This window comes from Coenobita brevimanus, chromosome 20 (assembly GCF_032717465.1).
Source record: "Coenobita brevimanus isolate Jiangsu-jjx chromosome 20, ASM3271746v2, whole genome shotgun sequence".
NCBI lineage: Eukaryota > Metazoa > Arthropoda > Malacostraca > Decapoda > Coenobitidae > Coenobita > Coenobita brevimanus.
Genome location: NC_136973.1, coordinates 8175919 through 8199428, shown reverse-complemented (window position 1 = coordinate 8199428; position 23510 = coordinate 8175919). Strand labels below are relative to the sequence as shown.

The window sequence follows — 23510 nt, the reverse complement described above, 5'->3', positions numbered from 1 at the left end:
CTCATTTAATCTTTTCTCTTCATTGGGCTCCTCTGATCACAACTGTATCACCTTAGTCTGCCCTATTGCTCCAGTAAGGCCTGTGGACCCTCCAAAGAAGTGGCGACTGTGACACTTCGGAGCTGCTGATTGGGTGACCCTCAGGCAGTACTTCTTTGACGTTCCTTGGCATGATATTGCTTCCATGTCTGTGAACCATCTTAGTGTGCTTTTTGCATTACAGAGGTTATTCTCCCGGGCATGGAAGCATTTCATTCTTGTATCCTGTGACTAATGCTTGTTCTAATGCCATTGACAACAAGGAGAAGGCCTACAAAAAGTACCAAGCCAACCCACCCCTGAATCTCATCTCTTTTATGTTTCTGCCTGGAATTGTGCTAAGCCTGTTCTTCACTCTGCTAAAAATAATTTCATTCGTTCTAAATGCCAAAAATCTTTCTAACAACTTTACCTCATCATCCATTCCTCCTCTTTTCCACTGTGATGGGTTTGTAGCTATTTCTTCTACTGATAAAGCAGAACTCTTCACTCAGACTTTCTCCTCCAAAGCCACCTTAGACGATTCTGGTGCTCTTCATCACTTCCCCCCTCAGACTTCATGGCTGACACTAAAATTTCTTCAATTGATGTATTTTCTGCCATCACTGGCCTCAATACTAACAAGGCCTATGGGCCTGATGGAGTCCCTCCTGTTGTCCTCAAGAACTGTGCTTCTATGCCTACACCCAGCCTTTGTCTGTCAACTTGTACCTTTCCTTCTTGCTGGAAGTTTGCTCTCATTCAACCTCTCCCAAAGAAGGATGACCATTCCCAGCCTCCTGACTATCACCTAATAACTTTAACATCAAGTATTCCAAAAGTTTGTGAGTCTATTCATAACAAAAAAATTATAAAGCACCTTTCCTATCACAACCTTGTTTCCGATCATCAGTATGGGTTCTGCCAGGAACGCTCCACTTGTGATCTTGTCACTTACCTTTCAGACTGCTGGACATCCTCCTTTCAGGACTTTGGAAAAGGCTTTTTCATTGCTTCTAACATCTCAAAGGCTTTCAGTCGAGTCTGGCATAAATCTTTAATTTTCAAGCTGCTCTCTTGCGGTTTCTATCCTTCTGTCTGTGTCTTCATAAGCAGATTCCCTTCTGGTCATTCAATAGCTGCTGTTGTAGACAGCCACCATTCTTCTTCTAGATCTCCAGTTGTGGTGTTCCACAGGGTTCTGTCCCATCACCAACTCTCTTCCTTCTATTCATCAATGACCTTCTAAGCTGTACATCTAACCCTATTCACTCATACGCTGATGATGCCACCCTTTACCTTTCCATTGGCTTCCTGCAGCATCCGTCCCAGCAGTTACTTCGGCAAACAAGGGATGAGGCTATGGCACACCTAATGTCTGACTTGGTTTATATCTCTAATTTGGGTAAAAGTAATCTTCTTGTTTTTAATGCATCAGAAACTCAGTTCTTACATTTTTCAACCCAACAGAATCTTCTGCAGGAGTATCCTCCAATTTTTAACAATATTCATCTCAGTCCTGCACCTTCTTTAAACATACTTGAGTGTTCATTCTCTTGGGATATATCTTGGAAAGATCATTTTATCTCTCTTGTAAAACTCTAGTAAAATCTGCCTCCAAGAGATTAGATGTGCTAAGCCGACTCCGTGCCTCCTTTACCCCTGCATAGTTGTTGACTTTATACACAGGTTTTATTTGCTCCTGTGTAGAGTAAAACTCTCATGTGGGGGGAGGCTCCTCACATGCAGCTCTTCTCAACAAGATGGAGTCAAAGGCTTTTTGTCCCATCTTAGTGACTCCCTTCAACCTCTGTCTTTTTGCCACACTGTTTCATCTTTATCTCCTTTCTGTCACTACTTCAATGGTCACTGCTCCTCTGAACTGTCTACTTGCATCCCCCTACCACAACAGCAGGTGCATAGCACTCGGCTCTGGAACTGTCTCCTCCTATCTGTATTTCCTACTGCCTGTGATCTCCAGTTTTTCAAACGCAGTTTGTCTAGGCAACAACCGGATCTTGAATTTGTCTCTCTGTTGTCTTGTTTTTATTTTTTTCTTGGAGGGAATGATTTTGTGGGATCAGTCCTGTTATGCCTAACTGACAATCTCTATATGCTCTCCTCACTTTATCGCGGGGTTATGTTCCAAAGGCACCCGCGATAAGCAAAAATCCGCGATGTGTCGACGCTACCCCTAAAATGGCTATTTATTGTCTATTAATAAGAAAAACCAGTACGGGTACTCAGTGATGATGAATGAGACGAATTGAAGATGATGATGATCATGAAGTTCAGTACAAGGTGTATATTAGTTGTGCAGCTCTTGAGAGGGCGCCTATGACGACATTTCTGCGGGCGGTGAGCGAAACGTAAGTGTGGGAGGTCGGTCTACCACGCACCACACAGTTAGTTTGAATCTGATGGTCGAACCATGCGTGACTCGCAAATCATTATTTGTGGCTTATTTTTCTGCCTTCCAGTGATTGCTTGCCTTGTCTGTCAACATAGGGCCTAAGCGTAGTGCTAGTGATGCATGTGGTAACACACCAAAATGGACTAGTAAAGTGATGTTGCTGACAGAAAAAGTTAAAGTGTTGGACAAACTTAAGGGAGGAATGTCGGCGACAATTCTCCGTCAGGACAATTCCCCGTCATTTATTTACATACCAGTTTATTCAGCAAGTACAGTACACTAGTTTTTTACTTATATGAGTTATAAAATCCCCCTGAAAATTAGTTATTAAAGTATTAATTAATCAATAATAAGTATATTTATAGAATGACAGAATCATCCATGTTTTGATGGTGAATTGACTTGATGGTGAATTGTCTCTGAACCATGTGTATGGGGTGAGTCAACTGTTCTTACAATAAAGAAGACAGAACTTAGCATACGGGACTAAACGGGAGTCAGTGTGGGCTACTGCACCAGACTGTGACGAAGTGTCTCCACCTATGCCTGTGAACTGGCTCAGAACCATATGTTTGGGGTGAATGAGTCAACTGTTTGGACAATAAAGAAGGCAGAATGTAGCATATGGGAGGCAGTGAGAGTTTGTGCACCAGACTGCTGAAGTATCTCCACCTACGCCTGTGCTTGTCAGGTAAACTGGGAGGTGCGGTATGGTGGTGCGGTGCGGTCCTGCTCCTCTCTTTGAGGAGGGCGCGTCGGCAGCAGCCAATCAGCGGCAAGTAAAAATGTAAAGCATGTTTGGATTGGCTACTGGTAAGGCTCCAGCCAATTGTGTGCCACCTACCAATGGGTCTGGGTATTTCGTCACCCCACGCCACGATTTTGCTTGTATTTTATCAAATATATTAGCCGATTTTTAATTATTATTTTAATTAATACAGCTATTAATATTTTAGAATAAATAAAGATGTAAAATACCATAAACATATCCATTTCAGAATACAGTACTGAAAATAAAGATGTAAAATATGTACTGTACCCTAAAAATAGCTGTAGTAGGCTTTGCGGAAACAGCAATGAGGCGGGGTTTCCCATTCATTCATTCATTCATTGCCAGACGCCATGTATTTACCTATTTGTAGTATACAGGAATTGAGCAATGCTCGTGTTGTCCTGTCTCCATATCCACATTTATCAAGTCTACCATTACACACATGAATGTTTTTCTCATGCACCACCTCTTTGTCTAAGTCGTTCCAATATTTAAGTATTTATACCTAATTGTGATATGCACGGAATGTACTATGCTCGTGGGTTTCCATCGCTGTTTCTCAATAAGTCAGATTTGGCTTTAAACTCGTTTAAGTTTTTAGACTGGACAATCTCTTTGTCCAGGCTATTCCATAAGTCTATACTTCTGTAAGGAAAGCTATATTTCTTGATATCCTTCAAGCAGCTTGACTTTTTCAATTTCATTCCGTGTCCTCATGTTGCTCTCTTATCCCATACAAACAGATCTTCTTTGTCAATTTTATCTACTCCCACCATGGTCCTGAACACTGCAATCATGTCTCCCCTCTTTCTCCTTTCCTCTAAGGAAGGCAAATCCAGTTTTTCCAGCCTCTCTCTGTATGACAGGTCTGTCAGACTGGGGACCATCTTGGTTGCTGTTCTTTGTATTCTCTCAGTCTTGTTTATATCTTTCTTTTTGTGTGGGGATCACACTACCGCTGCATATTCTAACCTGGGGCGGATCATTGCCACTATCAATTTTTTCATCATCTCCTCATCCATATAATGAAATGCTACTCTTATGTTAGTCAAGAGTTTATAAGTCTCTCCAACTATCTTGTTAATGTGCTTTTCTGGTGACAAACTATCTTGGACCAACACTCCCAAATCTTTCTCTTCTCTCCTTTTTGTGATTAATTCATTACCCAACAAATAATTCAGTGATGGCCTCTTGGTACTTTTACCCATTTCCAATATTTTACATTTCTTTACATTAAATTTCACTTCCCACGTCCAGCTCCAATTGTGTATCCTATCCAAATCCTCCTGCAGTATTTTACAAGCCTCCTCAACCTATACCTTCCTCAGGATCTTTACATCATCAGCAAACAGACTTGCATAACTGTTCACTCCATCTACCATATCATTTACGTAAATCAGGAACATTACTGGCGCCAATACCGAGCCTTGAGGGACTCCACTTGTTACTTGTTGTATCCCAAACTTGGTGGTCAAGGGCTTAGAGTTAATCATTTTACAGGGAAGGGCACTAATCCTCCACCAACCCCACTTGACACGTAGGGAGAACGTTATGCCAACAGCACCTGGTGTTCCCAGGCGGTCACCTATCCAGGTACTAACCAGACCCAACGTTGCGCAATGTAAAAATACTTAGGTTCCAATGAAAATCCCGCGATAAAGTGAACCGGCAATATCTGAACCGCATTATAGCGGGGGTTTACTGTATATATATATACACATACATACATACATACAGCAATCCATCCACTATCCGATGTAATAGAACCAAAGGCATGTCCGGAAAGTGGTCCCATCCGGAAAGTGAGCCCCTGCCTGCTGGACTGGTACTTAAGGACTCTAACCCAGACTAACTTTGAAAGCCACCTAAATAACTCCCTACCAGACATGCATAGCACCTATTTAAACCTATTTAAGACCCTATTCACACTAATAATGGACATAAAGCATGAAATAAATGAGAAGGAACCAAAGAATGAGGATTTAGAAGTGACTGTACCTCAGCCAGGGTACTTACAGCACATCTGTGGCTGCCTTCTCTAAGGCTTTGGCAGTGGTGAAAATGCTCTTGAAGCACGTACAGTAATCCAATGTTGTGCTGCACTCTTACAGTAATTCTTTGCACTGTGAGTTGTAATTGTTTAACACTGCACATTGTTAATTGCACCACGCCAGTTTCAGCCGCCAATTTGCACTCCACAGTTAATCCTTTGCACTGTAAATTCTAATTTCTTAACACTGCACAACACTGTAAATTCCCGTGTGGTCTAGTGGCGAGGTATTGCAGTTTATTCACTGTTTATTCACAAAAAACGAGCACGTGTGGCATCCACTGGGATAAGCATCTACTCGCGATTGAAGTTAGGCAGTGACTTTTGGTGATGGGGAAACAGAGTTACCAGATCGCAACGGCCACATTACCAGACTTCTCAATTTTCATTACCAAATTTAACAGTTCATTACCAAATTCGTAAAGCTAGCATTTATTCTTCACTAATTATATATACAAATGAAAATACATGTAATCACTCTCCTTATAATTAACAGCATGTTGATTATTTTCATGCTATGTAGGCTAGCAAATTAACCAGAGAGAGCAAACAATCCACCATCTCCATCCTGTGTATCCTCATACGCGTGAAAAATCCGTTTGGTAATGCATTATTCTGATTCATTACCAAATGAATTTTTCATTACCAAATTGGCCTTCATTTAGTAATGAAAAATACCAAATGGCACCCCTGACAGGGGAGGGGAGAGGGGGGAGGAAGGAAGGGGTGAAGGGGCCGTGGTGTAAACAGCTGTTCGGTGCCGCGCTGCAATTTCAAATTACGGGAGGGAAAAAAAATCGGATTTTGGGGGGATTTTTTTCTTTTTTTGGCCAATTTGGGTTCCGAAGGTCCAGGCCCACAATGTCCGGTAAGTGGGGTGTCTGGAAAGTGTGTGTCCGGATAGGATAGGAATTACTGTATATATATATATATATATATATATATATATATATATATATATATATACTACCACTTTATTTTTATATCTTACTGTGGTTTTAAACTGAAGACTACTTGTACAAAACTTACATACCTATATCTCCTGTGTACTCTCCTAGCATCTTGAGGGAATATCTCTCCAGTTCTGAGCCCATTGCAAAGGCTGAATACAATGCATATCCTTTTTGTTGATCAAAGTCTGCAAGATCCACTCTCAGCTGTGACACCTGTAAAATATGATGCAGTTATTTTTGTTGCCCCAGATTCATGAGGACATGATCCCAGTGAACTGTAGGAAACTTCAGCTGGATAGGTCCAAAAATATTTTGTTATGTTGAAGGATTTTCTGTGTTATGAGAGTGAGGCACTTGAAGTAAATGTGTGCAATACAATACTCCCTTATTATGCAAGTATATCATGTTTTCTTATGTTCGGATTTTTCCCACTGGTTTTAAGTCTATAGTAAATTACAAAATTATTACCATTACTACTTACAAAGGTGCTCTGCTTGTCCCCCTCCCTCCCCAACCACTTTATAGTATCAGTTGAATGAAAAGATTGGTGAAATAGTGTTATGGAAAACATCTTTGACATTTATAAAGACATTGCCAGTACAGGTATATATGTTTTGTATTACAAAACATTAGGTGACCAAGGTCGCATGCAGGCATGTTGGAGCCTTTAAATATGAAACAAAATCATTACATTGTTTGTGGGTGAAGTTATGGAGTACAGTATGTGATACCCATTTAAGTTGTTTGCTGATATTATGCTGTAATGCCCAGTTACTGTATTCAGTATTATGTTGTGTACCAGTAACATGTGTACCAGACAGTTATATTCAGTTATGGCAAGACATCTCCAAAGTATAGAGGTTTTAAACAATCTCTTCATAATTACTTCAGGTCTAAAATGATGTTTTTAATTATTTTGGCTAATAGCATATTATCATTTCAGCTTATGACATGTAGAACCTCCTTTGGCTGTCGGTATTATTATCTACAGTACTTTCAGTTAAAGATGCTCACAGTTATTCAAACATTATTTTGAAGTCAAAAGTGAGTATTTTTTGAGCTATTTCCCTGTAAGAATAAACCAAAAAACTGAGTGCATTACTTAAAGAACTCTTTCACATACATCCAAGACTTTTAAGTAAAGAGTAACTGTAGTATGCTTTAATACATTCATCCATCATTCACTCTTTTGCTGCCTTCGAAGTAAGGAGTGTAGGAGCCTGGATCTTGGCTGTTTACTCAGATACTCACATCACAGGTGACTGGTCACCTTCCGTGAGTGACATTATAGGAGCAATAAATTCCAGCCATACTTTGGACACTATCCCTTACTGGCCACATCCAGTTAGAGTGACATAGCCCTTTAGATCATTGGGCACCTGTTTTTGGTTATACAGTACCCGCGCGTCCAACACGGTAATATTGTCATGCATGGGTCACGTGTTGGACCAAAAACGTGTTGGACAAACAACAGAGCTTATGGGGAAAAATGAATTATGTCAGCAACCCTAGGAAAAGTCACCCTAAATACCTACCATATACCTATACATATATTGGTACTGTTGTAATTATAATAAATGGTACTGTGCTATGAATGATAACTAACCTTGTAGGATAGTGTTGGTGGGCTTGCTGGGAATGGAAGGTGGTATCCAAGGCTGTAGGTAGTCCTACTGGGTCCCCGGAGGATGGCTGCTGGCGTCACTAGCGGGTAATAGCTGCACCACTTCCTCAATCTCCCTCATAAATCCTTCGAATTCACACTCAGAATCACTATCTTCGTCCACAGCCATGGAAGGTCCTGCTTCTGCCTGTCCTAGCACTCTGTAAGGTATCACACGGTACCTCGTATCAGGAACGGCCAAGGAAGATTTAAGTGGAACAAAACTTGGACGTTATCACACATGTTCCTCATATCCTCGGCAAAGTGCATGCTTCTCACACTGTTGCCAGAGCCCCGTCTCGTGACTGTGGAAAGTGATCGCTGTCGTTGACTCGGTAGAGAATAAGGAGAAGCAACTTTGTTTATAAACTGGCACGCACGCCGATGAGAAGGGTTTCAAAACGATTGATATTTATTCTAAAATATTAATATGTATTCAGTGTCAGGCTAAATGTTCAATGCTGTAGTACGATACATTCTCTGTCGAGTCGCCTGGGTTTTGGTCACACTGTTTTGCCCGTCGTATCCTCGGCAGGAATCCATCCAGATGAATTCCAAATGCCTGTGGTATCGTTGGCAATTTTACCACGTTACCGTTCCGATTTACCATCGTATCCTCGGCAAACCTGGTATGAAGTGCCGTGTGATAGCCTTCGGCTGCCAGGATCTTGTCTTGGTTTTTTATAATGGTCCTCACATTGGCTTCATTCATGTTGTAGGCCTTGGCAATGTCAACTTTCCTCTCCCCTTTCTTCTTCCTCTCGATGCTTTCTAGCTTGGTGGCCTGAGGGAGGTGCCGACGCTTCTTGGGGTTCTCAGAAGGCTTCCTAGGCATCGTGAGCAGGGTAAAATGCAGTAACAAGGGCAGAAAATGCAGCAAGAAAAAAACACCTTCCAATGCGAATTATGCGACTTAGGAGCGCTGTGGCGGGAGAAATTTAAACAAAACATCCCGTGACAGCAGAAACGTTTTTAATTGGGCGGCATCACGATCACGTCTTGATAGCGGGCGGGGATGGCTACTTGATCAGAAGTTTTCATTGGCTATCATCATCATGGGAATGTCCAGTATGACCGTGTTGGACCGGGGGTGATCGTGCTAGAGGTGAACTCTGCGGATTTCGCCCACTTCTCGGAGCTCTGTGCGTGTTATGCTAACACACTCGTGTTGCAGTAATTAAATCGTATTAAATAATACTAATTATTTGCTCTCCGTGCTGGTTGTGAATCGTGCTGGACTAACGCGTGTTGGACGCGAGGGTACTGTACAGTTATCATTGAATGTAGTAAGTTATTTCCTGGAGTACAGGAAGCCATTTGTTTTGCCACTTAGTTAAGATCACTTAAAGGTAACACAGCATTAATTAAGTGGTTGGTAGGCATCCCTTTCCATACAGTTCCCTCATCTACCTTACCATCCCCACCTACCATGTATGCCACACTACATTACAACAGATAATTTGCAACTTTAAATATTATACAATACTTATATCGGACTTCCATACATGTTGGCTTGTTAACATGTGAATCTTCTCATTTCCCAGCCAAAATTCACCAGCCAGGTTTCCAAAGCCATATTTGTAATCATGCCAGTCCCGCAGAAAGTCCACTGTTCCATCCTCCCGCCTCTGGATCACCTGAGGAAAAAGAAATGTTAGAGAGAGAGAGACAGAGCATCTGACAACTCTTCCAGCCTGAGAATGTATTTTTATTTTTTTATTTGTGCAACTACTACATGTTCACATTCAACATAGGAGAGACTTCTCAAACCGGAAAGGTCAGAAGTAGCCTTCATTAATTGCTGTTATAAGAGAGGTCTTTCTTAAGATGAATACTGTAATGTCATCTGAAATAAGCAGTAATAAATTTTTTTTATAGTCATTCATGGTGAGAATCCATGTAATGCATTGTATATAATATATAATATATACAGTATAATATATGCAGTATGTAATATATACAGTATATAAAATATATACAGTATATTTATACTGTACAGTATACTGTATATACAATATATAGATATATATATATATATATATATATACACATATATACACAGTACCCTCGCATCCAACACGGTAATATTGTCATGCACGGGTCCCGTGTTGGACCAAAAATGTGTTGGACAAACAACAGAGCTTATGGGGAAAAATGAATTATGTCAGCAACCCTAGGAAAAGTCACCCTAAATACCTACCATATACCTATACATATATTGGTACTACTGTAATTATAATAAATGATACTGTACTATGAATGATAACTAACCTTTTAGGATAGTGTTGGTGGGCTTGCTGGGAATGGAAGGTGATATCCGAGGCTGTAGGTAATCCTACTGGGTCCCTGGATGATGGCTGCTGGCGTCACTAGCGGATAATGGCGGCTGCTCCTCCTCAACCTCCCTTATAAATCCTTTGAAATTCCTCTCCCCTTTCTTCTGCCTCTCGAGGAATTCTAGCTTGGTGGCCTGAATTAGGTGCCGCCATTTCTTGGGGTTCTCAGAAGGCTTCCTAGGCATCGTAAACAGGGTAAAATGCAGTAGCAAGGGCAGAAAATGTAGCGGGAAAAAAGCACCATCTAATGCGAATTATGTGACTGAGTGGTGCTGTGGCAGGAGAAATTTAAACAAAACCACGTGAGAGCAGAAGCGTTTTTCATTGGGCGACATACGATCATGTCACGATAGCGGGCGGGGGAGGCTACTTGATCGGAAGTTTTGATTGGCTGTCAGCGTCACGAGAACGTCCAGTATGACATGTTGGACCAGGGGTGATTGCGCTTAAGGCGATCTCCGCGGATTACGCCCATTTCTCAGAGCTCCGTCAGTGTTATGCTTACGCACCCGTTTTACAGTACTTAAATCATATTAAATCATCCTAATTTTTTGCTCGCCGTGCTGGACGCGAATCATGCTGGACAAATGCGTGTTGGACATGCGGGTACAGTATATAACCACTTTCCGCCTGTCTCGTCGCAAGTGAATGCTCGTCGTCATGGCTGCCCACGTGCTCGCTTTTGTGGTGGTGCCTTACCTGCTGCAGGCACTCCTGCTGCTCTCGTGCCTCTCTTTTGTGTGTGTGATGATGGCCCCACCGCCAGAGAAGAGGAAGAAAGTGGTGTTGACTCTAGAGAAGAAGCGTGAGATATTGGAGAAAGTAGATACGGGGTGGTCTTCTTCACGCATCCTCCGCGTGTTTAACCTGGCCCGATTTACTTTGTTTGATATTTAAGAGATCCCGAGACAAACTCATGCAGTACGCAGCTGACTTCTCGTCGAGAAGCAAAAGCAACGTGGAGAGGAAGGTGATGTTTACTCCCAAGTTTGCTGAAGTCGACCGCTCCACGTTGATTTGGTATCGACAGCAACGTGCTGCTGGTGTGATGGTACGTGGTACGGAGCTGAAGGCTGCTGCTGAGAAGTTCGCCAGGCTTCACAACGCCCTAGACTTCAAGGCATCCGAGGGTTGGCTCTTCGCGTTTAAGTTACGGCATGGCCTTACCAACCGTAAGGCTCATGGCGAAGCTTTGGATGCTAACGAGGATGGAGTTGACGAGTTTCGGCACAAGGTGAAGGGCTTGATTGACAGGGAGGGCCTCACTCTCGGTGAAGTCTACAACGCTGAGAAAACTGGTTTATTCTATCGCTCTTTGCCAACGAACACTCTGGCCGAGGAGACGGAGAAGCGTGTACCTGGCCTCAAGCTCTCCAAGGAACGGATATCTGCTTTGTGTTGTGCTAATGCTAACGGCATACACCGGCTTAAGCCCGTTATTGTTGGCCGCGCAAAGCAGCCTCGGTGTCTTCGTGGGGTGATGGATGTCCTTCCTGTCGTCTGGTACCATTCTTTGAAGGCATGGTTTACAGCCCAGATCTTCAAAGACTGGTTCCACTGCCATTTCATCAAGGAGGTCATACATTACCAGACGGAGAAACTGGGAATCCCACATGACCAGGTAAAGACCCTCCTTCTCCTCGACAATCCACCTGCCCACCCGTGGGACAAGGACTTGTTGGCTGAGAATGGCCACATTAGGTGCATGTTTCTGCCACCTAATATTACTGCTCTCATCCAGCCAATGGACCAAGGAGTGATCGTGGCAACGAAGCGCCTATACCACCGGAAGTTCCTGGACGAGGTGATGGTTGTTCTCAAGGACGAGGATGAGTGCAGGGAGGGACGGGACACACGAGGCCAGCGGACTTTGGAAAACCTTCGCCGCTACAACATCGTCTGCAATCTACAACTGGGCCAGTGCATGGAAGGAAATCCCTGTCAAGACTCTAGAAAATGGTTGGTCTCGTCTGCTTCTCAGAACGGATGTGGAGTATGATTTCCTAGGTTTTGATGTGGATGACTTCCATGCACGTCTACGTATGCATGGCGACGATGTTGATGTGGACGACGTGCGTGAGTGGTTGGATGACGACGAGGGCGATCCTGGGTATCAGACCCTGTCTGATATCGAGATCGCATCTTCAGTTGCAGGTGTCAGTACCCAGCTTGAAGATTCCGACGAGGACGGCGACGATGATGCGGACTCTTCTCAGCATGACACAACTCCAGCCATCCCCAAGCTGAGCGCACTCCGGGAACACCTAGAGTTCATTCTGGACTACCTGGAACACCCGGACTGCGACAGGGAGATGGGGCCCTTGGGACTTGTGGAGGAAGTGCGTGCTTTCAGGCAGCACATCATAAATCGTCAGAATCATAGTTCCTTGCGTCAATCAACCATTGACAGTTTTTTCAGGCCCGTGACCCCCGCTGTGCCCAGCCCTGGCTCCACTCTGTTGCCTCCCCAAGACAGGCCCTCATGTTTCGAGCCATAGCCCAGCACATAGCCACGGTGGAGTCACCGCTCGACGTGAGTTTGCGTCTGTCTTCAGAGTCGTCTGCAGTGGGTACGCCATCACCACGACCTAGCGACGCACCCGTAGGTCACCTCCCTGTGCTACTCTCAGACTCTGACAGTGAATAGACGCCAAGAACTTCTCCACTAGACCACATGGGAATTGGCAGTGTTGTGCAGTGAAAAAAACAGTGCATTGTGTTAAGGATTTACAGTTGTGAGTGAAAAGACAAACAATTTTTGGACTAAATTTAATGTAAATAAACTTGTGTGTTTTTGCTTTAGAAAATGGTTATAAGAGTCGAAAGACTTAAAGTGCAGAGTGCAACACTTATTAAGTTACAATGGAGCATAAATTAAGAGTGCGCACTGTGGAGAGAATGGACTTCTGAGTGCGAATGACTAAGTTCAGTGCAAGATTTCATGAACAGTGTACTCCAAGTGCTTCAGGAAATCCTTCTTACTGTCAGAGTCTGAGAGGAGGCGGTTATTCATTGAGATGGCCATGGACTTGCTGTAAGTAGGCAGAATGTTTCATACTGTACTCTACTGTATTTTCCATATTATACTTACCGCAAACACCTCATTTCGCTCTTTTATGTCCCTTATTGGTGTGAATATGCTGTGTCTTAGGTGCTATGCATGTGCAGTAGGGAGGTGTTTTTCTGAGTTAGGCTAGGTTAGAGTCCATAACTACCAGTCCAGGAGCCAGGGACTTGTACAGTAAGTACCCAGAATGTTGAATATTGTATGAACCTACCTCAAAAACCTCATTTTATGCTTCTTTTGCATTTATTTTAGTCTTTTATGTCCCTTATTGGTGTGATTTGGGTCTTAAATAGGTGCTATGCATGTCCAGAGGGAGTTGTATAGATATCTTTCTGAGTTAGGGTCCATAAGTACAAGTCTAGCAGCTGGGGCCCAATATCCGAACAGGACCACTATCCAGACCTGCCTATGGCTCTATTACGTCAGATATTGGAGGGATTACTGTATTTCCAGTTGTATATATAATTAGTGAAGAATAAATGCTAGCTCTACAAATTTGGTAATGAAAATTTAAATTTGGTAATGAAAATTGAGGAGTTTGGTAATGTGGCAGTTGTGATCTGGCAACTCTGTTTCCCCGTCATCAACAGTTACTGCTTAACTTCGATTGCAAGTGGATGCTTATCACAGCAGATGCCACACGTGCTTTTTTTTGTGTGTGTGTGTGTGTGTGTGTGTGTGTGTGTGTGTGTGTGTGTGAATAAACAGTGAATAAACTGCAATACCTCACCACTAGACCACACGGGAATTTACAGTGTTGTGCAGTGTTAAGAAATTTGAATTTAGAGTGCAAAGGATTAACTGTGAAGTGCAAACTGGCAGCTGAAACTGGCGTGTTGCAATTAACAATGGGCAGTGTTAAACAATTATAACAAACAGTTTATAAAATTACTGTAAGTGGAGCATATCACTGGATTACTGTACGTGCTTGAAGAGCATTTTCACCACTGCCAAAGCCTTAGAGAAGGTGGCCACAGAAGTGCTGTAAGTGCTGAGGTACAGTCACTTCTAATTCCTCATTCTTTGGTTCCTTTTCATTTATTTCATGCTTTATGTCCATTATTGGTGTGAATATGGTCTTAAATAGGTTTAAATAGGTGCTATGCATATCCAGTTGGGAGTTATTTAGGTGGGTTTCAAAGTTAGGCTAGGTTAGGGTCATAAGTACCAGCCTAGCAGTCAGAGGCCCACTTTCCAGATGGGACCACTTTCCGGACATGCCTTTGGCTCTATTACATCGAATAGTTGAGGGATTACTGTATACAGCTGTATATATATCCATTCATTCATACCCAGACGCCATGTATCCCAAACGGGGTGGCCAAGGGCTTAGAGTTAATTGTTTTACAGGGAGGGGCACTAATCCTCCACCAACCCTACTTGACATGTAGAGATGCCAACAGCATCTGGTGTTCCCAGGTGGTCACCCATCCAAGTACTAACCAGACCCATATATATAAACAGTGACACCTCACAATAACGGACTAATTGGGGCCAAAGCCATTCTGGAAAAAGTGAAATTCAGATAAAAGTGACATTTGGATTTCCCCTTGCTAACCTCGACTTCCGATATATCAGACATTAATCCGAATCGCACCAATTTTTTTCTTTCTTTAGCACTTTTGCTTCATTACTTGTTATCCAACCCATATCCAGCAATCTATATCCTCAAGATCCTGACCCACCCCAGTGCCCATCATCAAAGTCATGACAATCATCCAGTGCCTATCATCTAGGTTATGACATCCACCCAATGCCCATCATCTAGGTCATGACATCCACCCAATGCCCATCATCTAGGTCATGACATCCACCCAATGCCCATCATCTAGGTCATGACATCCACCCAGTGCCCATCATCAAGGACACGACAACCACCCAGTGCCCATCATCTAGGTCATGACAACCACCCAATGCCCATCCAACACCTGTCATCAAGGTCACAACAACCTACCCAAACATCGTCATCCTCCACCATCCCCCTGCCCAAGCTGGACTGAGGTCAGGCAATTCGGAATGTTTCAGGCTTTATTGGACTTTTCACAGTATGTAAGAATTTAGTTCAGTAGGCTCCTCAAGTCCAATATCAAGCGAATTCTGGTATATTGAAGTCCGTTATATCGAGGTTTTACTGTGTGTGTGTGTGTGTATACAGTATATATATATATATATATATATATATATATATATACAGTATATATATATATATATATATATATATATATATATATATATATATATATATATATATATATATATATATCAGTGTATCTGTCTATATGTCTGTCTGTCTGTCTCTCTCTCTTCACACACACACACCCCTGTATATATACAGGAATTGATGGAGTGTGTGGTGAGATAATGAAGTATGGTGGTGAAGTAGTAACAGAGTGGATATGGAAGGTGAGCAGATTGGCCTGGGAGGAAGGTAGAGTGCCGGAGGACTGGAATTCAGGTATAATTATTCCCTTATACAAAGGAAAAGGATTATTCCCTTGTACAAAGGAAAAGGGGAAAAACAAGTGTGTGGTAATTAAAGGGTCTTAGAGGAGGCTGTAGCAACATCTGATCAGGGTGGTACTCCCAGGGGGAATGGGAATGCCGGTGATAGGGAGAGCTGGAGCTCCTGTTTCACTACCTACCTAACCATCCCCCTTTGCTGACCTTTTCGGTGTGACACTAACATGGAGAGTAGATCAGCTTACTCTCCCAAACATTTCCTTTAACTGTGTCATATACTAACCATATGCGCTTTACATATCACACAACGTACCCCACTACGTCATGGGTTGATGCCAGCAAGTGCATGCGACCAGAAAACTTTGCCCCTACTACCTAGTGGCGGACCTTTTGAGGGGAGGCATGACGAGGGCTCAGCCAGCATAGATCGTGGGGCCGGGGTGAAATGGGGCTCATACCTCTGCAAAAGGGTACAGGGCATTGCAGTTCCCAGGTTGCAGCTTCTGTACAATAGAGAGGGGCCCCGAACCTGGGAGTAGCACCTCAGGAGGCTGCCCTATCAATGGGTGTATAATGACAGGGAAATTACAGTGCCAAAGCGTGCTTGGAGGGTGTCCCTGTAGCTGTCCTGGCAGGGTGCCCTGAGGCCAGTACCACAACCACTGGTCAAGGCTGGTGGGCTAGGGGTCCCAGATCCAGGACTGTGCAGTGGGTGGGGCCTGTGGCATGTCTCTCCTCTTCTTATTTTACTGATTATGACCAAGATAAAGAATGTAATTCAAAGCAAGCCTGAGGACATTAACCCGCCCCGTCCCGTCGACATATAGGTACGTTGCAACATTTTGCATTTGCCAGTCCCGACGATGTACTGGTACGTCGTGCAATTGCAAGGTCCCTAATTTGCACAATTTTCAATTTTCGCGCGTGATTTTTCGTACGTATACATGGGACACCTTCCTCTATTCCTCTACAAGATGCCAAGCAGGTATAATGCCTTACACAGCATAACCTCCCTCCCCCATTGTCTCGGCAATTCACCTGTTACCAGTGACCTGGCCAATAAAGACATTCAGGGCCAGAGTGATTCGCCAATCGATGACAATATGGAGGACAAGGTTTACATAGCATTAGAGGAAGAAACAGTCAGAAATGATGATCAGGTAATGTGGCAAAAGAAGATCAGGAATGGTGATGAGTTAGTGAGTGAAACAATGCTTATAATGCCTATATTACTGTTTGAAAACCAATATACTCTCGTACTACATATAAATTCGTACCAAATAAATAAATAAATACCGTTTATGAGGGTGTGGAATAGTTATCCCCCCGTAGAACTCATTTTCTTTGCAGCCAGCCTGATAGAAAACTCTGTAAGGTAAGGAGGTACTCGTACCTGTATCGAGTATTTTAAACCTCAGGTGAGCGATTTCTCTATGAATTTTCAATGTTTCTCACCAAAAGCAGAGGTTTTAGCCAAAAAAGAAAAATTCCAAAAATACTCGGGCCTGGGGGTTGTCAGAGGTGCGAAAGTGCTCAGGACGTGACGCGTTAAATCACCCCGTTGATCAGAGTAGCTTCGTGGAATGTGGAAGTTTGAGGAGTACAATGGGGGAAGTGATTGAGGTAATGAGTAGGAGGTGGGTGGATGTGGGATGTGTGCAAGAAGTCCAGTATGGGGGGTGGATCAGCCAGAAAGATTGCTGGGAGGGATTGTTGCTATAAGTTTTGGCAGATGGATATGGGGATGTGGGTGTGTTGGTTAGGGAGAAATGGGTGGAATATGTCATGAATGTTATGAGAGTAAGCGACTGGATAATAATAGTGAAAATTTTGTTCGGTGGGATGGTGTTTGCAATTGTATCATCATATGCTCCACAGGCAGGTTTGGATGAGGCAAAGAAGGATAGATTTTGGGATGACTTAATATGTGTAGTAAGTGGTATGGAGGATGATGAGATTGTAGTATTAGGTAGGGATTTAAATGGTCATGTAGGTGAAGCAGCTGAAGGATATGGAGTACATGGGGGATGTGCATATGGTACAAGAAATGAGGAAGGGGAAAGGATACTCGAGTTCTGGGAGGCAATGAACATAATTGTGTGCAACACACATTTTAGGAAAAGAGACAGTAGGTTGATTACATACGAGTCTGGGGGAAATAGCAACCAGACAGACTATTTCCTGGTCAGGAGGGCTGATAGGAGGTTAGTGAGGGATGTTAAAGTTATAGGGTGTGAGGAGTGTATGCATCAACAAAAAATAATTATGTGACATGGTGCTGAAGGAGTGGGTGATGAAAAAAGAGGACCCATGCATCTAGGAGGAAAGTATGGAAGTTGAAAAACCAGGCAGTAAGGGATGCCTTCTATAGTGAGATGAGGAGAGTGGTGGCTGAACAGGGACATGTGGACAGAAGTGTTAATGAACGGTACAGAACCCTCTAGACCAACCTCTTGAGAGTTACTGATTCAGTATTTGGATGGACAAGAGACCCACCAAGACATAAGGTGACTTAGTGGTGGGATGAGGGTGTAGAGGTTGCAGTTAAGGAGAAAAAGCTTTTCCAGGAATGGAAGAAGGATGGTAACAAAGAGGAATACTTGGCTGCCAAGCATAGGGCAAGAAAAGAGGTTTACAGGGCGAAGTTCAAGTCACAGAGACTTTTACTTGGTAACCTAAATCATGTGGAGGGGAAGACTATGATTTTTAAGGTGGCAAACCAGATGAAGAGGGAGAACAGGAATATCATAGGTGAGCAGTGTGTGAAGAGTGATGAACGAAGGGTTATGGTGAACTGTGGGAATTAAAGACGCACAGAGAGTGTGTGAAGAGTGATGAACGAAGGGTTATGGTGAACAGTGGGAATTAAAGACGCACAGAGAGAGCATTACAGCTGGTTGTTGAAAGAGGAGTTTGATTGGGACAGGGAAGATTTGGAGCCAGCAGATCCAGTGTTTAGTCCTTGGCCCTGGATTGACGCTGCTACTGTGAGCAGGGCTGAAGGATGCATGTGGGGAGACAGCAGGTGTGTCTGGGTTGACTGCTGAAACATTGAAAGCCTCAGGAGATATAGGAGTGAGGTTAGTCACTGACCTGATAAATACAATTATATATGAGTGTGTTGTCCCAGATGATTGGCTGAAGAGTGTAATTGTAAATGAGAACAAGGGGAAGGGTGATGCCCTGGAAAGAGGAAATTATATAGGCATAAGGCTTTTAGACCAGATAATGAAGGTAATGGAGTGAGTTCTAGAAGGTATGAGTAGAGAAAGAATAAATATTGTTGAGATGCAGTTTGAGTTTATGCCAGGCAAAGGGACCACTGATGCCTTACTCATTGTTCGACAGCTTCAAGAAAAATATATAGGAAGAAAATGGAACTGTACTTTGTTTTTTTGTTTTTTAATTTGGAGATGGCCTTTGACAGAGTCCCTAGAGAGGTGGTGAGGTGGGCAATTAGAAAGCTTGGGATTGAAGAGTGGCTGGTTAGGTTCATTATGGCCATGTATGTGGGTGCTTACACCTAGGTAAGGGTGAATGGAGATCTGAGTGATGACTTTTCTGTGATTGTTGGAGTGCATCAGGGGTCAGTCTTGAGCCCTTTGTTGTTTATCATGGTACATGAAACCCTCTCATGTGACTTCAGAAATGGACTCCCGTGGGAGATGTATGCTGATAATTTGGTGTTGGTTGCAAAGAATGAAAGGGGGCAGAGGAAAGATTTAGGAAGTGGAGAGATGGTATGGGGCACAAGGGCTTAAAAGTAAATGCAGATAAAACAAAAGTGATGGTATCTAGGGCTGGGGGTGGTACTGTCAAAGAAGTGGGAGGGTGGCCATGTGTGTTTTGTCACAAGGGCGAGAGAAGTACCGGTAATTCCATCTCGTGCAGTGTTTGTGATATGTGGATGCAAAAGAGATGTAGTGGTATTAGAGACAGACTGTGAGTTAATGCTGATTTCATGTGTGCGGTGAGTCAGGAAGAGCATGTAGATATTGCCATACGTGAAAGGATTGAACCTGCTGGTGAGTCTCTTGAGTGTGTGGAAGAGTTTTGTTATTTGGGAGACATGTTATGGGCTGGAGGTGGGGCGGAGCCAGCTCTGTGGCTAGAGTGAGGAGTGGTTGGAAGAAGTTCAGGGAGCTGTTGTCTGTCCTGACAGTGAGAGGGCTCTCACTTTGTGCTAAGGGATCTTTGTATGTGGCATGTGTTAGGAATGTAATGCTATATGATAGTGAGACCTGGGCAGTAAAGGAAGAGGATATTCGCAGGCTCAGACGTACAGAAATGGCAATGATTAGGTGGATGTACGGTACGTCCTTTAGTTCAAGGCCCGGGAGTGGCTTGGTTTATGATGGAAGAGTTGAGAGGTAGGATGGGACTAGAGTGTATTGGTGTTGTGATGAGGAGAGTAGATTGAGATGGTTTAGGCATGTGCAGAGGATGAGGATGATAACTGGGTGCAGAAAGTCAGAAGTGTTAATGTTGGGGGTAGGGTAGTGAGAGGTATACTGAAGAAGACCTGGGACGAGGTCATTGAGTATGACCTCAGGGTTAAGGAACTGAATAGGGAGGCTGTCAGAGATCGAGCAGCATGAAAAGCTGCCATTAGGTGACCAAGTCTGACGCATGCAAGCACGTTGGAGCCTTCAAATACGAAAACGAATGTAATAGGAAAAGTGTATGGTAGGATACTTATTGACAGAGTTGGGGAAATAAAAGAGGAGTTAGGTGGAGAAGAACAGGAAAGTTTTAGGAAGGGAGGAGGTTGTGTAGATCAGATATTCATCCTAAGGTCTTTAGTGGAAGAGTTTCTAGAGAAAGGAAGAAGTTGTATGTGGCCCTCATGAATTTGGAAAAAGCATATGTCAGAGTGGACAGAGAAGGAATGTGGTAAGTATTAAGAATATATGGAATAAATGGGAAGTTGTTGAATGCCATATAGAGAATGTATAAGGGTGTTAAGGTTGCAGTGCATGTGGATAGTAAACTGAGTGAATTTTTCTGTCTGAATATTGGATTGAAACATGGATGTCTCATGTCTCCATGGTTGTTCAGTCTGTATGTGGATGGGGTTATAAAAGAGGTACAAGGTAGGGTAGTGGATGTTGGAGTGGCCCTAATTAGAGAGAGCAGTGTTTGGAAACTTCTTGTACTTTTGTTAGCAGATGATACTTTATTGTTAAGTGAATCCAAAGGGGAACTGCAAGGCTTGGTGAATGAGTTTGGACGAGTGTGTAAAAAAGAGAATCTGAAGGCAAATGTAGGGAAGAGTAAAATTATAGTCTTCAAGAGAAATGAAGTCACTGAAGAGACACAAGTTAGGGCAGTGGATGTTGGAGCAGCCCTAATGAGAGAGGGCAGCATTTGGAAACTTTTTGTACTGTATTTGCAGATAGTACTGTATTGTTAATTGAAGACAGGGGGAGAATTGCAAGGCTTGGTGAGTGAGTTTGGGAGAGTATGTAAAATGTGGAATCTAAAGGTGAATGTAGGAAGAGCAAAGTTATGGTCTTCAAGAGAAATGAAGTCAGAATGTACAGTGAGATTGGATGATGAGGAAGTGGAATATGTGAGTGCATTTACATACTTGGGTAGTGTGATGAGTTAAGATGAAAGTTTTGAGGATGAAATGCTCGCAAGGATACAGCAAGGAAGGTTTCTGGTTCTTTGAAGGCAGTGGTAAGAAATAGAGAAGTGAGCATGGGAGTATAAAAGTTACTCAAGATAGTATAGTAAACCCTCGATAAAACAAACGGCCAAATTGCGACTGAACTTCCCCCGGATTTTGCGAACACAGGTCGCTAAAACGCGGGGGAAGTTTGCGAATCAGCCCACAGTGACAACAGTATCCCTTCCTGACACAGTAAGTGTACTCTATACTGCTTTATACTGTATTCTTATTCTAGGTGTTGTATTTACATGTACAACTTCATAAACCATTGAATTCTCCATGTAAAACTTCATAGAGTTAGTTTAGGTTATGTTTGAGCTTGTAAGACTGAACGACTCCCATTATATAGCGAACTGAGTTCGGGAATCCCATGGAAATACCAAACCCCTCGGATATAGCAAACTTTAGGATATAGTGACCCACCCCTCCCCCCAATTAGTTCGTTATATCGAGGGTTAACTGTATTGTTATACCAACTCTAACTTATGGAAATGGAGCTTGGACCTTGTTGGAAAGGCAAAAGTCAGGAGTGAGAGCAATGGAAATGAGCTGTTTGAGAGGAGCATGTGGAGTTACTGTACATGGATAGACAGACTGACAAATAAGAACATGAAGGAGTGTTGTGGTGTGGATGTGGATGTGATAGAAAGCATTAGGAGAAATACATTTAGGTAGTTTGGCCATATGGAGAGGTTGGAGAACGAGAAACTAACGAGGAGAGTGTATGTTAGTGAGGTGGAGGGAATGAGAAGCCAAGGATGAGATGGAGGGATAGAATGGAAAGGTAAATGAGAGAGGCGGGTTTGAACTGTGGGGGGGAGGGTAGTGAAATGGCAGGGGACTCAGAGACATGGAGGTGATTTGTTTGTGGTCACCTCTTATGGGATTAAGGTGTCTGGCAATACAGTAGGTAAGTATAAAAATTTGTGCATGCATGGGTGCATGGGGGTTGCAAATGGTTATCTTCACTATTCAGTAGTATATATACAGCCAGTGTTTTGTATACCATACTCTAATTTCATCTCTGTCTTTAAAATTGACTATTAAGAAAGGAAGAACAATTACAAACCAGCAGAAAATCTATCTGTCTATCTATGGCCCAACACCCAAATTCCGTAAAGGGTGGCCGCAGACAAAACGCCTCCAAGTCGCTCTGTCACCCACCATTTGACTGCCCTCCCCCCAACTCATTCCCCCTTCCCTCATATACTGTATATCTCAACTCCATCCCTCCACCTCATCCTTGGTCTCCCCCTTCCTCTCCCTCCCTCCACTTCATCTACATACACCCTCTTAGTCAGTCTTTCATTCTCTGTTCTCTCCACATGTCCAAAAAATAATTTTTAAAAGAAGTTGCAACCAATCTCTTATTACTCCTGCTAATTTTTACTTTCAAACTCTTCTCATGACTTGCAGCTGGTGACTATCAGTCAGCAGATGAGTAGTGCATAACTTTGTTATAGCGTTAATCATATATTTCTTAATGTTATCATCTTTGCCATCATCATTGTTGTCATTATACTCACGGTCGTCATTATGATGATGCTGATGATGATGGTGATGACAGTGACAATGACAGTTTTTTTTAATTCTCACCAAACAGTGCAGGGTGAAAATGTCTACCCATACTTACCCTGACAGATGTCTGCCTGTTGTCGTTGTTTTTTTTAATTAACCCCATCATTACAATTTACATCCTTTAATTCTTAATTTTATACCTACCTCCAGACTCTCCAGTTTCATAGAGAGTTTTGACACTGGACAAGATAGATAAATCTCTCATTTACCCCTTAACTACAAGAGATCTAGAGCTGAATAAAATAATCTGAAGGTAGCAAGGATTAGTTAAAAAGACACTTCACTAGCTTGAAAGGGTAAAGGTGAAGATGACTAGAGGGTATGAAGAGTACAAAATATGAAACATATGTGATGTTATTGAAGAGTTTTGGTTGTTGAGAATGAGAGATTAACTTGGAGGGCATATGTGAGTGAGAGGGGAAGACCGAGGGTGAGGAGGAGAGGTATGTGAGTGAGAGTGGTGTGAATTGCAGGGCAAACAACCTGTTGGTGGAGGATATGGTGACATTAGACTTTATGGCCACCC

General features: G+C 43.0%; 2 protein-coding genes across 2 annotated transcripts in view; one reads left to right on the top strand and one right to left on the bottom strand.

Moving 5' to 3' along the window:
- LOC145391972 (mitogen-activated protein kinase kinase kinase 4-like) overlaps positions 1 to 23510 on the top strand; it is a 503013-nt gene that overhangs the window by 344905 nt on the left and 134598 nt on the right. The gene's annotated exons all lie outside the window — the stretch shown is intronic.
- Positions 1 to 23510, bottom strand: part of LOC145391820 (uncharacterized) — a 97763-nt gene that overhangs the window by 5803 nt on the left and 68450 nt on the right. The window contains exons 8-9 of the mRNA XM_080266308.1: positions 9375 to 9506; positions 6287 to 6419 (exon numbers count right to left, since the gene is read on the bottom strand). Coding sequence (XP_080122434.1) covers positions 6287 to 6419; positions 9375 to 9506 — 265 coding nt within the window. The remainder of the gene's footprint in view (positions 1 to 6286; positions 6420 to 9374; positions 9507 to 23510) is intronic.